General features: G+C 44.5%; 1 protein-coding gene across 1 annotated transcript in view; it reads left to right on the top strand.

The window, feature by feature from the left end:
* Positions 1-15953, top strand: part of si:dkey-183c6.8 (protein O-GlcNAcase) — a 53932-nt gene that overhangs the window by 11077 nt on the left and 26902 nt on the right. Inside the window, exons 6-11 of the mRNA XM_045721868.2 lie at positions 5977-6075; positions 12318-12432; positions 12585-12739; positions 14136-14222; positions 14500-14957; positions 15650-15824. Of these exons, the coding sequence (XP_045577824.1) occupies positions 5977-6075; positions 12318-12432; positions 12585-12739; positions 14136-14222; positions 14500-14957; positions 15650-15824 (1089 nt within the window). The remainder of the gene's footprint in view (positions 1-5976; positions 6076-12317; positions 12433-12584; positions 12740-14135; positions 14223-14499; positions 14958-15649; positions 15825-15953) is intronic.

Genomic DNA, 15953 nt, shown 5'->3' with positions numbered 1-15953 from the left:
TGCAATTATGTTAGCACAGCTGAAAACTGTTGTCCTGATTAAAGAAGCAATAGAACTGGCCTTTAGACTAGTTGAGTATCTGGAGCATCAGCATTTGTGGGTTCGATTACAGGCTCAAAATGGGCAGAAACAAAGAACTTTCTTCTGAAACTCATCAGTCTATTCTTGTTCTGAGAAATGAAGGCTATTCCATGCGAGAAATTGCCAAGAAACTGAAGATCTGGTACAACGCAGTGTACTACTCCCTTCACAGAACGGCGCAAACTGGCTCTAACCAGAATAGAAAGAGGAGTGGGAGGCCCCGGTGCACAACTGACCCGCAAAACACCAGTCTCAACGTCAACAGTGAAGAGGCGACTCCGGGATGCTGGCCTTCTTGACAGAGTTCCTCTGTCCAGTGTCTGTGTTCTTTTGCCCATCTTAATCTTTTCTTTTTATTGGCCAGTCCGAGATATGGCTTTTTCTTTGCAACTCTGCATAGAAGGCCCGCATCTGTCGCCTCTTTACTGTTGACGTTGAGACTGGTGTTTTGCGGGTACTATTTAATGAAGCTGCCAGTTGAGGACTTGTGAGGCGTCTGTTTCTCAAACTAGACACTCTAATGTACTTGTCCTCTTGCTCAGTTGTGCACCGGGGCCTCCCACTCCTCTTTCTATTCTGGTTAGAGCCCGTTTGCGCTGTTCTGTGAAGGGTGTAGTACACAGCGTTGTACGAGATGTTCAGCCAATAAGAATGTTGTGATTGACAGAGTCGAAAGCCTTAGCCAGGTCGATGAATACGGCTGCACAGTAATGTCTCTTATCGATCGCGGTTATGAAATCGTTTAGGACCTTGAGCGTGGCTGAGGTGCACCCACGACCAGCTCTGAAACCAGATTGCATAGCGGAGAAGGTACGGTGGGATTCGAAATGGTCGGTAATATGTTTGTTAACTTGGCTTTCGAAGACCTTAGAAAGGCAGGATAGGATAGATCTAGGTCTGTAGCAGTTTGGGTCTAGAGTGTCTCTCCTTTGAAGAGGGGGATGACCGCGGCAGCTTTCCAATCTTTGGGAATCTCAGACGATACGAAAGAGAGGTTGAACAGGCTAGTAATAGGGGTTGCAACAACTTCAGCAGATCATTTTAGAAAGAGAGGTTCCAGATTGTCTAGCCTGGCTGATTTGTAGGAGTCCAGATTTTGCAGCTCTTTCAGAGCATCAGCTATCTGGATTTGGGTCAAGGAGAAATGGGGGAGGCTTGGGCGAGTTGCTGTGGGGGGTGGAGGGCTGTTGATCGGGGTAGGGGTAGCCAGGTGGAAAGCATGGCCAGCCGTAGAAAAATGCTTATTGAAATTCTCAATTATCGTGGATTTATCGGTGGTGACAGTGTATCCTAGCCTCAGTGCAGTGGGCAGCTGGGAGGAGGTGCTCTTATTCTCCATGGACTTTACAGTGTCCCAGAGCTTTTTTGAGTGTGTGCTACAGGATGCAAATTTCTGCTTGAAAAAGTTGCCTTAGCTTTCCTAACTGCCTGTGTATATTTGTTCCTAACTTCCCTGAAAAGTTGCATATCACGGGGGATATTCGATGCTAATGCAGTACACCACAGGATGTTTTTGTGCTGGTCAAGGGCAGTCAGGTCTGGAGTGAACCAAGGGCAATATCTGTTCCTGGTTCTACATTTTTTGAATGACCAGTTTACAGAGGAGTATAGAGTGCAGTGATGTGTCCTATATGGAGCATTGGTGGCAAATCGGATGGCTGAATGGTAAAGAACATCTAGCCGCTCGAGAGCACCCTTACCTGTCACTCTATAAATTACGTCTCCATAATCTAGCATGGGTAGGATGCTCATCTGAATCATGGTTAGTTTGGCAGCTGAGGTGAAGGAGGAGCTATTACGATAGAGGAAACCAAGTCTAGATTTAACTTTAGCCTGCAGCTTTGATATGTGCTGAGAGAAGGACAGTGTACCGTCTAGACATACTCCCAAGTACTTGTATGAGGTGGGGAGAGGGGCATTCTTCTACCAAACCACGTGACCTTTGTTTTGGAGGTGTTCAGAACAAGGTTAAGAGTAGAGAAAGCTTGTTGGACACTAAGAAAGCTTCGTTGTAGAGCATTTCACACAAAATCCGGGGAGGGGCCAGCTGAGTATAAGACTGTATCATCTGCATATAAATGGATGAGAGGGCTTCCTACTGCCAGAGCTATGTTGTTGATGTAAATTGAGAAGCGAGTGGGCCTAGGATCGAGCCTTCATGTTCTCCCTTGGTGACAGGCAGTGGCTGAGACAGCAGAGTTTCTGACTTTATACACTGCACCCTTTGAGAGAGGTTGTTAGCAAACCATGCCAAAGACCCCTCAAAGACACCAATACTACTTAGCCGGGCCCACAAGAATGGAATGGTCTACCGTATCAAAAGTTTTGGCCAAGTCAATAAAAATAGCAGCACAACATTGCTTAGAATCAAGGGCAATGGTGACATCATTGAGGACCTTTTAAGGTTGCAGTGACACATCATAACCTGAACGGAAACCAGATTGCATATCAGAGGGAATACTATAGACATCAAGAAAGCCAGTCAGTTGATTATTGACAAGTTTTTTTTCAACACATTTGATGAACAGGGCAAAATAGAAATAGGCCTATAACAGTTAGGATCAGCTTGACCTCCCCCTTTTAAATAAAAGACAAACCGTGTCTGCCTTCCAAGCAATGGGAACCTCCCCAGAAAGGAGAGACAGGTTAAAAAGGTCGGAGATAGGCTTTGGCGATGATAGGGGCAGCAACCTTAAAGAAGAAAGGGTCTAAACCAACTGGCCCAGATATTTTTTTTAGGGTCAATTTTCAGGAGCTCCTTTAGCACCTCAGACTCAGTGACTGCCTGCAGGGAGAAACTTTGCAGGGGAAAAAGAGGGAGACGCATCAGGGATAGTTGCATTAGAAGGGGTGGGAGATGAGGAAATGTTGGACGGGCAAGGAGGCATTGCTGAGTCAAATAGGAATCCTGACTTAAAGAAGTGGTGATTAAAAAGCTCAGCCATGTGCTTCTTGTCAGTAACAACCACATCATCAACTTTAAGGGACATGGGCAGCTGTGAGGAGGAGGATTTATTTTCCAGGTCTTTAACCGTTTTCCAGAACTTCTTGGGATTAGACCCACAGAGAGAGAACTGCTCCTTAAAGTAACTAACTTTTGCACTTATTTCTCATTTGTCTGAATGAGAGCCAGTCAGCCTGAGTGCCGAGCCTTTCGCCAAATGCAATTCTTGAGGTGGAGTAACTCTGATCACAGTCAAACCAGGGGCTGAACCTGTTTTTAATTCTCATTTTCTTTATGGGTCGTGTTTGTTAACAATACCACGGAAAATATCAAAAAAGAAGGTCCAAGCATCTACGACAGAGCACTGAGGCTAGGAATCAAGCTGATTCGCTACCATTTTACAGAGGCCAGTTCATGAAGGAAGGCATAGTTTTTTAGCAAGCGTCTATGACAAATCAGGACTGGGCGTTTCACTGAGCAGCCATTACGAACACAGGCTGTAAAACAGTGATCACTAAGGTCATTACAGAAAACACCAGACTGATACCTATCAGGATTATTTTTGAGGATAACATCGAGGAGAGTAGCCTTTTCTGGGAGTTTGGAGTCATACCTTGTGGGATTGGTAATAATCTGAGAAAGATTTAGGGAGTCCCATTGCTTTAGGACTTGGTCAGGTGGTTTAAGCATGTCCCAGTTTAGGTCACCTAGCAGGACAAATTCAGATTTAGTGTAAGGGGCCAGGAGAGAGCTTAGGGCAGGCCGGTGCTGATGGAGGATGATAGCACCCAGCAACAGTCAACAAAGATCTATTTGAAAGTTTAACGCTTAAAACCAGCAAATCAAATTGTTTGGGACAGACTTGGTGGAGACAACTGCGCACTGAAGGTGATCCTTGGAAGATCTGTCGTGCTGAAAAGAAATATTTTCACCAGAAAGGCTAACATCAGTATTCCAAACACTCTTTCTTAACCACGTCTCAGTAATGACCAACACATCTGGATTGGAGCTGTGAACCCACACTTTCAATTGATCCATTTTAGGTAATAAGCTTCTAGTGTAAACGTGCAGAAAGCCCAGTCTTTTACGAGAGAAGAAATCAGTGAAGCAGATATCAGAGCACAAGTCAGAATTGGGGCTAGCAACAGTAGATGTACATGCACATTTCCAGATATTATCAACAGTAATACAATCATGGTATAGGACAAGGACGGCTCTGCAGTGCTGATTTATGGCATCTGAAATGTGCATTAGATGGCAACAAGATCATATTGTACAGCAATTTCATCAGGTAATATGAATACAAAGCCAGCGAGAGGTGGATAGAATTGGATGGGAGGCCGAAAGTCTGTGTCACCAATAGAGAGTTGCAAGTTTGGGAACAAACAGTCTGTCCCACGGTTGGGTAAAGAAAGTTTGTTGTCAACAAAGCATGCAGGAGTCATGAGGCATTTCTGGAGGCAGATTTCTTATAGAAAATGCCAGTGGATGGTCTTTGAACAGCAGGAGGGGGCTTCAAAGACTCCTGCCAGTTGTTGGGCCCAAAGCCCTCAACACCTCTCACTTCAAACCTCAGTGCTAATTGAAGTTATATCTGGTCTGTCCTAGCAAGCCTGGCAGCCTTAACTCAGCATTCAGTCCCCACAAAGTAAAATATATAATTGTAATGTACTTTTATTTAAATTGTATTTTTCTTCTTGGCTTTCAAAATAGCATCAGACCAAACATTACTCACTCAGTTCCAGGTTGGATGGTGTCCTCAGGTCTCTGCTGTTTGTTTGCTAGAACACCCTCCGTATAGCTTGGAAAAAGGAAACCTTGGAGCAGTAATCCCTCTGGGTAATTTTGGCAAAAATTAGGTTGTAGGTTTGGGGTTTTGATCTGGAGCAAAGGCCATGCTGTGGAGGGTAGCATCCTGCATATGTTCCTGCCTAAAAATCCAAGTTTATCTAACTCCAAATCTCTTTGTATTCCTTCTCGCATCTATGGGCTTTTCTCCTCTCACCTTTTCCCTTCACTTTTAGACTTCAATGCACAACTCATTAGCTGTATGTGACCAGACGAAAAAACCTTTCCAAGCCAAACCATATCATAACCGCTACACACAGCCTACATCATTGTCACCACATTAGCTGAAGTAACATCATAGTCAACATAGCTAATAGAACTAACACGTTAGTAAACCCGCTATAATCATGCAGTAACGTTAGTGTACAGTCACTAAGCAGTTTAGCACTTACACCGGTGGGCCCCGTGGCAATAAGTTAGTAAAACCAAAAGGTTACCTTGACTTGGAAGAGTTCCAGTGTTGTGTTGGATAGTCATAGCCAGCTAGCTAATATAGCATGCCTCTGTTTGATCAGGGTGTTTGAGTAGGCTAAACTAGCTTGCTGCATTTGCTAGCTAAGTAAGTGAAACTGAAAGTGAAAAAAAATGACTCTCTTGCTTTTCCTTCATTTTGAAAGAAATTATTCTTTCAGTACTAGATTCATTCTCTGAACCTTTGATTGGATGGACAACATGTCAGTTCATGCTGCAAGAGCTCTGATAGGTTGGAGGACGTCCTCTGGAAGTTATCATAATTACTATGTAAGTCTATGAGAATCATGAGCCTCCTCGATTTTGTATTGAAGTCAATGTACCCAGAGGAGGATACACCATGGTGCTTCCCTACAGAGTGCTGTCGAGGCTACTGTAGACCTTCATTGCAAAACATAGTGTTTTAATCAATTATTTGCTGACCTGAATATATTAAGTATAGTTTTATCTAAAAAGGATGTTTTACAATTTAAAACATTCTGAAAATCAATGAGGAGGATGGTCCTCCTCTGAGTCTCCACTGCTTCTCTTCTAATTAAGTAATTGCATACTGATATTATGTTACTCTCCTCCTTCCATCTCTCCTTCACTCACCCTCCCTCCTCCCTTTCTCTCTCCACTCCTCTCTCAAGAGTACTGTGGATCTCTATGTTCTCCCAGTGTATCTAAGTCTCCATATTTGATGACTGTTGGAGAGGACCTGCTGCCTAACATCTCTATCATATGGACCGGTGAGACACAGACAGGCTTTCTATTCTTTAGATGTATTTTTTTTTTCTTCTATTCTGTAAATTACAATGATATGGCATGATAATTCTCAATCTCCCTCTTTCTCTCTCCCACTACCTTCCCTCTCTCGCTCTCCCTCCCTCTATGGTCAGATGACATGAAAATTGGGCTTTGGCCATGCACACCAGTGGTGGGTTTGGCGTTGAAAAACAGAAGCATATGCAGAAAAGTACCTCATACCTATGGTAAAATATGGTGGTGGATCATTGATGTTATGGGGCTATTTTGCTTCCACTGGTCCTGGGGCGCTTGTTAAGGTCAACGGTGTCATTAACTTTACCAAGTAGCAGGACATTTTAGCCAGAAAACCTGGTTTCCTCTGCAATGTGGCTGGCACTTGGCTGCAGTTGGATCTTCCAGCAAGACAATAACCCCAAGCATTCATCAAAATCCGCAAAGAAATTGTTAATTGACCACTCAGTCTCCAGACATGAACCCCATTGAAAACCTGTGTTTTGAATTGCATAAGAGCAGACAAAGGATATCAAGGATCTGGAAATATTCTGTATGGAGGAATAGTCTAAGATCCCTCACAACGTGCTCTACACATTTTACAAAAAGCCACAGGATCAGTGGAAGCAAAAAGGCCGTATAACATAAAATATCCTCCACCATATTTTACAGTAAAAATGGGCTTCCTCTCTTCTTATGCACCTTATTTCAACACTAAACCCACCTCTGGTGTGCGTGGCCAAAGAGCTCTATATTCATGTAATCTGACCATAGCACCGGTTAAAATCCATGTGCCAATGCCATTTAGCAAACCAGTCGTGGGCAGGAAATAATCTTTATGGAGGAATGATCTAAAGGATCAGACACACCAAGGATACTGAATGCCGAGAGGTACTTAGATGTAGTCTTGTCACGATACCAGAATTTAGACTTGGATACCAATACCAGGATTAGTATCGTGATTCTCGTTACCATAACGATACTCAATACCAAAATGATACCAAAACGGTACCACTGCAAGAAGACACATTAACCAAAGTCATAGAATGGCACTTGATCCAAACAGAAACTCAGCTATGGCTCTGTTCAATTGTTGGGCAGCTAATGAGTTCATTATCATTACATTTGACATTTTTTACATCAACATTTTTCAGAGACAGCCATGTATGCATTAATGAATCAATTATACAATCAGACTTTTTTTTTTACCAATCTAACAATATAACAACATAATGGTAATCATTTATGATTTTTTTTAAATAAAAGCCTTTAGTGAACTAACACTCGCACTTGAATCTTTTCCTTCTTGTTAGCTCTGACTTTGCTGATAGCTACCTTATTGAGGAACAATTTACTTACTATGACTGTGGTAGGTGGTTGTCTCACCTAGCTGTCTTCAGATGAATGCACTAACTGGAAGTCGCTCTAGATAAGTGTTTGCTATATGACTAAAATGTAATGATAAATCTCTATTGATAAAGTGGGTAAATCAAGATGTAGCCTCAGCCTATTCACATGACTGCACACGAGTGTGTGCATGCATTGAGTTATTGAGCTTGTTTTGGCTGCATAGAAGTAGCTTATTTTATAAAAGTGTGCGCTGTCTCTTTAACGAGGAATGACGTCATTACTGGGTAGTGAATTGATGATGGCTTCAGCTGTAAGCTAGCAGCAAAATCGCGCTGGAGAGGATGGATGATGTTTTACATGCTCCTAACCAACTGTGCTATTTTGAAAAAAAAATTTGCGTTGTTTTTAACTTATTTTGTACATCATGTTGCTGCTACCGTCTCTTATGACCGAAAATAACTTCTGGACATCAGAACAGCGACTACTCACCTCAAACTGGAAGAAGCTTTTTCCTTTAACGAGTCCATGAGTCCGAGTCATCTATATTATTTGTAGCCATCTATTTACCACCACAAACTGATACTGGATCTAAGACTAAACTCAACCAACTCTATAAGGCCACAAGCAAACAAGAAAATACTCATCCAGAAGCGTCACTCCTAGTGGCCGGGGACTTTAATGTAGGCAAACTTAAATCCGTTTTACCTCATTTCTACCAGCATGTCACATGTGCAACCAGAGGAGAAAAACAAACTCTAGACCACCTTACTCCACACACAGAGATCCATACAAAGCTCTCCCCTGCCCTCCATGGCAAATCTGACCATAATGCTATCCTCCTGATTCCTGCTTACAAGCAAAAACTAAAGCAGGAAGTACCAGTGACTCGCTCAATACGGAAGTGGTCAGATGACGCGGATGCTACGCTACAGGACTGTTTTGCTAGCACAGACTGGCATATGTTCCGGGATTCATCCAATGGCATTGAGGAGTATACCACCTCAGTCACCGGCTTCATCATTAAGTGCATTGACATCATCATCCCCGCAGTGACCGTACGTACATATCCCAACCAGAAGCCATGGATTACTCTTTCAAGGAGCAGGACACTAATCCAGACGCTTATAAGAAATCTTGCTATGCCCTCAGACGAACCATCAAACAAACAAAGCATCAATACAGGACTAAGATTGAAATCTACTACACCGGCTCTGACGCTCGTCGGATGTGGCAGGGCTTGAAAACTATTACGGACAACAAAAGAAAACCCAGCCACAGGCTGCCCAGTGACGCAAGGCTACCAGACGAGCTAAATGCCTTTTATGCTCGCTTCGAGGCAAGCACCACTGAAGCATGCACGAGAGCACCAGCTGTTCTAGACGATGCTATATGCTTTCGGTAGCTGATGTGAGCAAGACCTTTAAACAGGTCAACATTCACAAAGCCGTGGGGCCAGACGGATTACCAAGATGTGTACTCAAAGCATGCGCGGACCAACTGGCAAGTGTCTTCACTGTCATTTTCAACCTCTTCCTGACCGAGTCTGTAATACCGACATGTTTCAAGCAGACCACCATAGTCCCTGTGCCCAAGGAAGCGAAGGTAATCTGCCTTAATGATTACCGCCCCGTAGCACTCACATCGGTAGCCATGAAGGGCTTTGAAAGGCTGGTCATGGCTCACATCAACAGTATCCTCCCGGATACCCTAGACCCACTCCAATTCAGCTTTCAACACCATAGTGCCCTCCCAGCTCATCACTAAGTTAAGGACCATGGGACTGAACACCTCCCTCTGCAACAGGATCCTGTAATTTCCGATGTGACGCCCCCAGGTTGTGTGGGTAGGCAACAACACATTCACCACGCTGACCCTCGATACTTAGTCCACTCCTGTACTTCCTGTTCACCCATGACTGCGTGGCCGAGCATGACTCCAACACCATCATTAAGTTTGCCTGATCACCGACTACGATGGACAGCCTATAGGGAGGAGACCTGGCAGTGTGGTGCCAAAAAAACAACCTCACCCTCAACGTCAGCAAGACAAAGGAGCTGATCATGGACTACAGGTAACGGAGGCCCGAGCACGCCCCAATCTACATTGGCGGAGCTGAAGTTGAGCGGGTCGAGAGCTTCAAGATCTTTGGTGTCCACATCACTAAGGATCTATCATGTTCCAAACACACCAACGCAGTTGTGAAGAAGGCATGGCAATTCTTTTTCCCCCTTAGGAGGCAGAAAATATTTGTCATGGGCCCTCATATTCTCAAAGTTCTACAACTGCACAATTGAGAGCATCTTGACTGGATGCTTCACCGCTTGGTATGGCAACCGCTTGGCATCCGACTTCAAGGCGCTACAGAGGGTAGTGCGTACAGTGAGGAGAAAAAAGTATTTGATCCCCTGCTGATTTTGTACATTTGCCCACTGACAAAGAAATGATCAGTCTATAATTTTAATGGTAGGTTTATTTGAACAGTGAGAGACAGAATAACAACAACAAAAAAATCCAGAAGAACGCATGTCAAAAATGTTATAAATATATTTGCATTTTAATGAGGGAAATAAGTATTTCACCCCCTCTCAATCAGAAAGATTTCTGGCTCCCAGGTGTCTTTTATACAGGTAACGAGCTGAGATTAGGAGCACACGCTTAAAGGGAGTGCTCCTAACCGCAGCTTGTTACCTGTATAAAAGACACCTGTCCACAGAAGCAATCAATCAATCAGATTCCAAACTCTCCACCATGGCCAAGACCAAAGAGCTCTCCAAGGATGTCAGGGACAAGATTGTAGACCTACACAAGGCTGGAATGGGCTACAAGACCATCGCCAAGCAGCTTGGTGAGAAGGTGATAACAGTTGGTGCGATGATTCGCAAATGGAAGAAACACAAAAGAACTGTCAATCTCCCTCGGCCTGGGGCTCCATGCAAGATCTCACCTCGTGGAGTTGCAATGATCATGAGAACGGTGAGGAATCAGCCCAGAACTACACGGGAGGATCTTGACAATGATCTCAAGGCAGCTGGGACCATAGTCACCAAGAAAACAATTGGTAACACTTCGCCGTGAAGGACTGAAACCCTGCAGCGCCCGCAAGGTCCCCCTGCTCAAGAAAGCACATATACATGCCCGTCTGAAGTTTGCCAATGAACATCTGAATGATTCAGAGGACAACTGGGTGAAAGTGTTGTGGTCAGATGAGACCAAAATGGAGCTCTTTGGCATCAACTCAACTCGCCGTGTTTGGAGGAGGAGGAATGCTGCCTATGACCCCAAGACACCATCCCCACCGTCAAACATGGAGGTGGAAACATTATGCTTTGGGTGTTTTTCTGCTAAGGGGACAGGACAACTTCACCGCATCAAAGGGACGATGGACGGGGCCATGTACCGTCAAATCTTGGGTGAGAACCTCCTTCCCTCAGCCAGGGCATAGAAAATGGGTCGTGGATGGGTATTCCAGCATGACAATGACCCAAAACACACAGCCAAGGCAACAAAGGAGTGGTTCAAGAAGAAGCACATTAAGGTCCTTGAGTGGCCTAGCCAGTCTCCAGACCTTAATCCCATAGAAAATCTGGAGGGAGCTGAAGGTTCAAGTTGCCAAACATCAGCCTCGAAACCTTAATGACTTGGAGAAGATCTGCAAGGAGGAGTGGGACAAAATCCCTCCTGAGATGTGTGCAAACCTGGTGGCCAACTACAAAAAAACGTCTGACCTCTGTGATTGCCAACAAGGGTTAGCTAGATGTAAAGACTTGCTCTAGAAAAAATATATGCATTATGTAGCTTTATTGTTTTAGCAATTGTACTGAGCCCTGTCGGTGAGAAAAAACAGGCCAGGCTAATCCATTCCCTCGTTATTTTTCTTCCGTTCCCTTTTTTTTCTCAATATAAAAATGTATTCCCCCAATATAAAAACCATGCTATCAACATAAAAATGTTTTCCCTCAGTTTATTAATTCATTCCCTCGGATCTTCCTTCAAGCACATGTCCTTATCATGGATTGATCACAGTTAAATGAATTCTACTTCAATCTGGGCTTGAAATGGAAAGATTTTCTTCGTTGTTTGAATATGTTACTGAGAGAAATGTATTTCCAGTTTTAGTGTTTTCATATGCCTCTGAATCATAAGAGCAAATAATGGGTCACGGGCGTGCAAAACCACTCAATTAGGTGCAATGATGCACTTGCATCCCTGCGCTAGGCAGGTATTCTGTCTGGCTCTGCTTCATTATCTTAGCTGTTCTACAGTATATCTATACTTTGGGGGAGTTCATTAACTACCTATCCTTCTGATAAAACGGGTGGGATTACACTGAGAAAAGTGCCCTTTTTTCCACTTTTTGTTCTCACTCCTGTCGGCTCTCTCACGTGGAGGTTTCTGCTCTCTGATCGGCTCGAAGTCAATTTATCCGCCACTGACGAGCATTGCGATTCTGCAAGTAGTAACGACAGGTTCGTCGGTACCAGGTTGGTACGCAGCACAGTACATCTTTTGTTCTAGCAAGAGAAGGAACGGCCTACTGTGCTAAGTACCTATCAGCAGTGAGATTTTTCGGTGTGTCTGTCCTCTTAGATCGCTCACAATGTGTTCTCCAATCTCAAAAACATTTTAGAAAAAGTGCCATTATCCTCGCAAGGTAGGGTATTGAAAACTGTGGTGTCAATACATTTTACCTATCTTTTTTATAAACAATATAACTTTTTATTGTTTACCAATTTTTGGGGGCATACAATATAGCTCAGTATTTGTATTATTTATTTTATCATCTTTTTTGTTAATCTTTATCAAGGGTGCCACTAATTATGGACCTGGCTGTATATATTTAATATATAATATATAAAATGTCATTTTGCTTCTCTCCCCCCAGGTAGTAAGGTAATCTCTAGAGAGCTGAGTGTAGAGGGTCTGTCTGAAGTACAGTCTGTCCTACAGCGCCCTCCTCTGGTGTGGGACAACCTGCACGCAAATGACTACGACTCCAGGTAGGATAAGATGAAATAAGATGAGAAGATAATGTCTTGTATATTTTGTTTATTGTAAGATATTGTCAGCACCATTTCACCACGTGAAATTATTGGTACATGCAAATGTACTTGGTGAATAAGGTTGACTCTTATTATGATTCTGATTCCAGACGTCTCTTCCTGGGTCCCTTCAAGGGTCGCTACCCCCAGCTTGCCACCAAACTCCGGGGCTTGCTGCTTAACCCCAACTGTGAGTTCGAAGCCAACTACATACCCCTGCACACGCTGGGGACTTGGTACCGCACTGGGAGGGAGAAGAAGAAGGGTAAGAAAAGGGGTAAGGGGGGGAGTGGGTGAGGGATGGGGGAGGAAAGAGAGGAGGGGGAAGGAGGGAAAGGGATGATAGTGGGTGAGGGAGAGAGGAGGCAGGGAGGAAGGATCATTTTGGACAGATAAGTGACACACACACACACACACACACACACACACACACACACACACCTGGGTACACTGACACTATCAGAGCAGCAGACCCTTAGACTAGTGTTATCCACAGTGACAACATCATAGAGGGATTAGGGAGGGGGAGAGAGAGGAAGGAGAGAGATGGATAGTGGGTGAGGGAGGCAGGGAGGAAGGATAGATGCGAGAGAGGAGGAAGGTTGATGTCAACTAAATAGGACAGGTAAGCGGCAGGGTGTTTATAGATTAACACACACACACACACTGGGTCCACTGACACTGTCAGAGCAGTAGACCATTAGACTGATGTTATCCACAGTGACAACATCGTAGAGGGATTAGGGAGGGAAAGGGGGAGGGAAGGAAAGAGGGAGTCATTCAAGAGAGGAAAGAGAAATTAAGCGCAAAAGCATGAGATCAAAAAGACAAGTGAGGGGTGAAGAAAAGAAGACATGAAGTGAGTGAGGTCAGAAAGGAAGGATGGAAGAGCGATGGACAGTAAAGGAGAAAGAGAATGGTTAAAGAGACAATTGAGGGAGGGAGGGAGAGAGAGAGAGAGGGAGTGTGTGAGAGAGATAAAGAGAGGACTGGAGCGTGTGAGTGGGCTGAGAATCAGAACACTCAGTGCCTCCACACCCCTAGGGGTAACCACTTTCACCATGGTTACATAGAGGTTAACCGCTATCACCAGGGTTACGATATGATGTTGGGGTTCAGGCCAGTGTGATACATGATCTGACTGGGACATCATCATGTATACATTTTACTCAAGTTCTGACTGAACTACTTTTCACATACATTTTGACAAACCATGTGTGTCATATCAAATCAAATCAAAATGGTTAGCAGTGTAGCGAAATGCTTGTGATTCTAGTTCCGACAGTGCAGCAATATCTAACAAGTAATCTAACAATTCCACAACAACTACCTAACACACACAAATCTAAGTAAAGGATTTGTGTGTATCATCATATATGGATGAGCAATGACCGAGCAGCATAGGCAAGATGGTATAAAATACAGTGTATACATATGAGATGAGTAATGCAAGATATGTAAACATTATTAAAGTGGCATTATGAAAGTGACTAGTGATCCATTGGTGTTTGTTGTTTTGTGTGTGAGTGAATGTGTATTTCTCACCATAGTGTGTGTGTGTGTGTGTGTGTGTGTGTGTGTGTGTGTGTGTGTGTGTGTGTGTTCTTCACCATGGTTTGTGTGTTCCTAACCATGGTGTGTGTACATATATGTGTGTGTAGATGAGGAGTACCAGTACTGTCCAGAGATGGCGCTGTCTACTGCACTGCACGACTGGATGGAAGAGCTCAGCCAACCACTGCAGCCAGGTAGTGTGTGTGTGTGTGTGTGTGTGTGTGTGTGTGTGTGTGTGTGTGTGTGTGTGTGTGTGTGTGTGTGTGTGTGTGTGTCAGGTACTCAAGACACAGAAGCTTGATCTCAACTGTTCATCCTGATGTTGATGTGGATTCAGATCTGTGTCAATTCTAATTCTATCAATCTACTCATTCTAATTCTATAATTCTCATTTTAATTCTACTCAATTTAATTCTATACTTCTCATTGTAATTCTATAATTCCAGTTCTATATGTGTGACTTCTCCACAGGTCGCCAGAGCAGACAGGCAGACCAGAGGTCATTGGGTCAAAGGTCAGGGACCCTAGAGAGTGAAAACTGTCACCCCACCACCAGAGAAGGTCGCCCCAAACCCCCTAGAGAACCTCCGCAGGGGGACAGCCCTCCCCCCTCCAGCCCTGAGGGAGAGGAAGGGGTGAGGAGGGGGGAGAAAGAAGGGAGGAGTGAGGGAGGAGACGGAGAGGAGAGAGGGAAGAAACTCCACAACAACCAGTTCCGACAAGGGCCAGGCCAGCCAAGGGGTTCAGGGGGGGTGCTGTGTGTTGGGAAGGCTCCTCTAAGCGAGTCCCAAATCCGGCTGCTGGTAGGTCTCCACTACCTTCCCCATGAGCACGGCCCGTCAGCCCAGAGACTGTTACAGGACCTCACCTGGCTCAAAGAACACTGCCACCTGGTCAGCGCTAACGACAAGAAGGGACCGCCGCAAAAGGTCTGTGTGTTTGTGTGTGCCCATTTACTGTATCTGTGATGGCATCTCAACTTTGTGTGTGTATGTACAGTATGTCAAAAAATAACTTTGTATTTGTGGCGCAGCGGTCTAAGGCACTGCATCTCAGTGCTAGAAGCGTCACTACAGACACGGTCTGTAGGCTGTAGATACAGCCTGGTTCGGATCCAGGCTGTATCACAACTGGCCGTGATTGGGAGTCCCATAGGGCGGCACACAATTGGCCCAGCGTCGTTGTAAATAAGAACTAACTTAACTTCTTAACTGACTTGCCTGGTTAAATAAAGGATAAAAAAATCTAAAATAATTGGTCACATGCATTGCAAACAACAGGTGTAGACTAACAGTGATGCTTACTGATGGGGCGTTCCCAACAATGCAGAGAGAAAAATAGAAAATAATAGAAAGATAATAACACTGGGAATAAATACAATGAGTAACGATAACATGGCTATATACACGGTATACCAGTACCGAGTCGATGTGCAAGGGTACTAGGTAATGTGTGCACGAGTGTGTGCGCCTGCGTGTGTGTGTCTGCATGCTTGTGTGTGTGTGCATTCATGTGTGTGTGTGTGTGTGTGTGTGTGTGTGTGTGTGTGTGTGTGTGTGTGTGTGTGTGTGTGTGTGTGTGTGTGTGTGTGTGTGTGTGTGTGTGTGTGTGTGTGTTGCAGGCGGAGGAGTGGCGTGGCCGAGCGGCCGGTTTCCTAGGTGTGTGTGAGGAGATTGCAGCGCTGCACAGTAGTGTAGTGAGAGGAGTGAGCAAGGCCGTGCTGTATGACCTTTACCCTTACGTATGGGACCTCAGAAACACTGCACTGGTGGCCAAGGCCTTCATCTGCTGGCTCGGTGAGTAGTGTGTGAGTAGTGTGTGAGTAGTGTGTGAGTAGTGTGTGAGTAGTGTGTGTGTGTGTGTGTGTGTGTGTGTGTGTGTGTGTGTGTGTGTGTGTGTGTGTGTGTGTGTGTGTGGAGAGATTA

Source organism: Salmo salar, chromosome 07 (assembly GCF_965601325.2).
Source record: "Salmo salar chromosome 07, fSalSal1, whole genome shotgun sequence".
NCBI classification, from domain to species: Eukaryota; Metazoa; Chordata; class Actinopteri; order Salmoniformes; family Salmonidae; genus Salmo; species Salmo salar.
The sequence above is the reverse complement of the archived record's forward strand: the minus strand, read 5'-3'. Positions and strand labels throughout refer to the sequence as shown.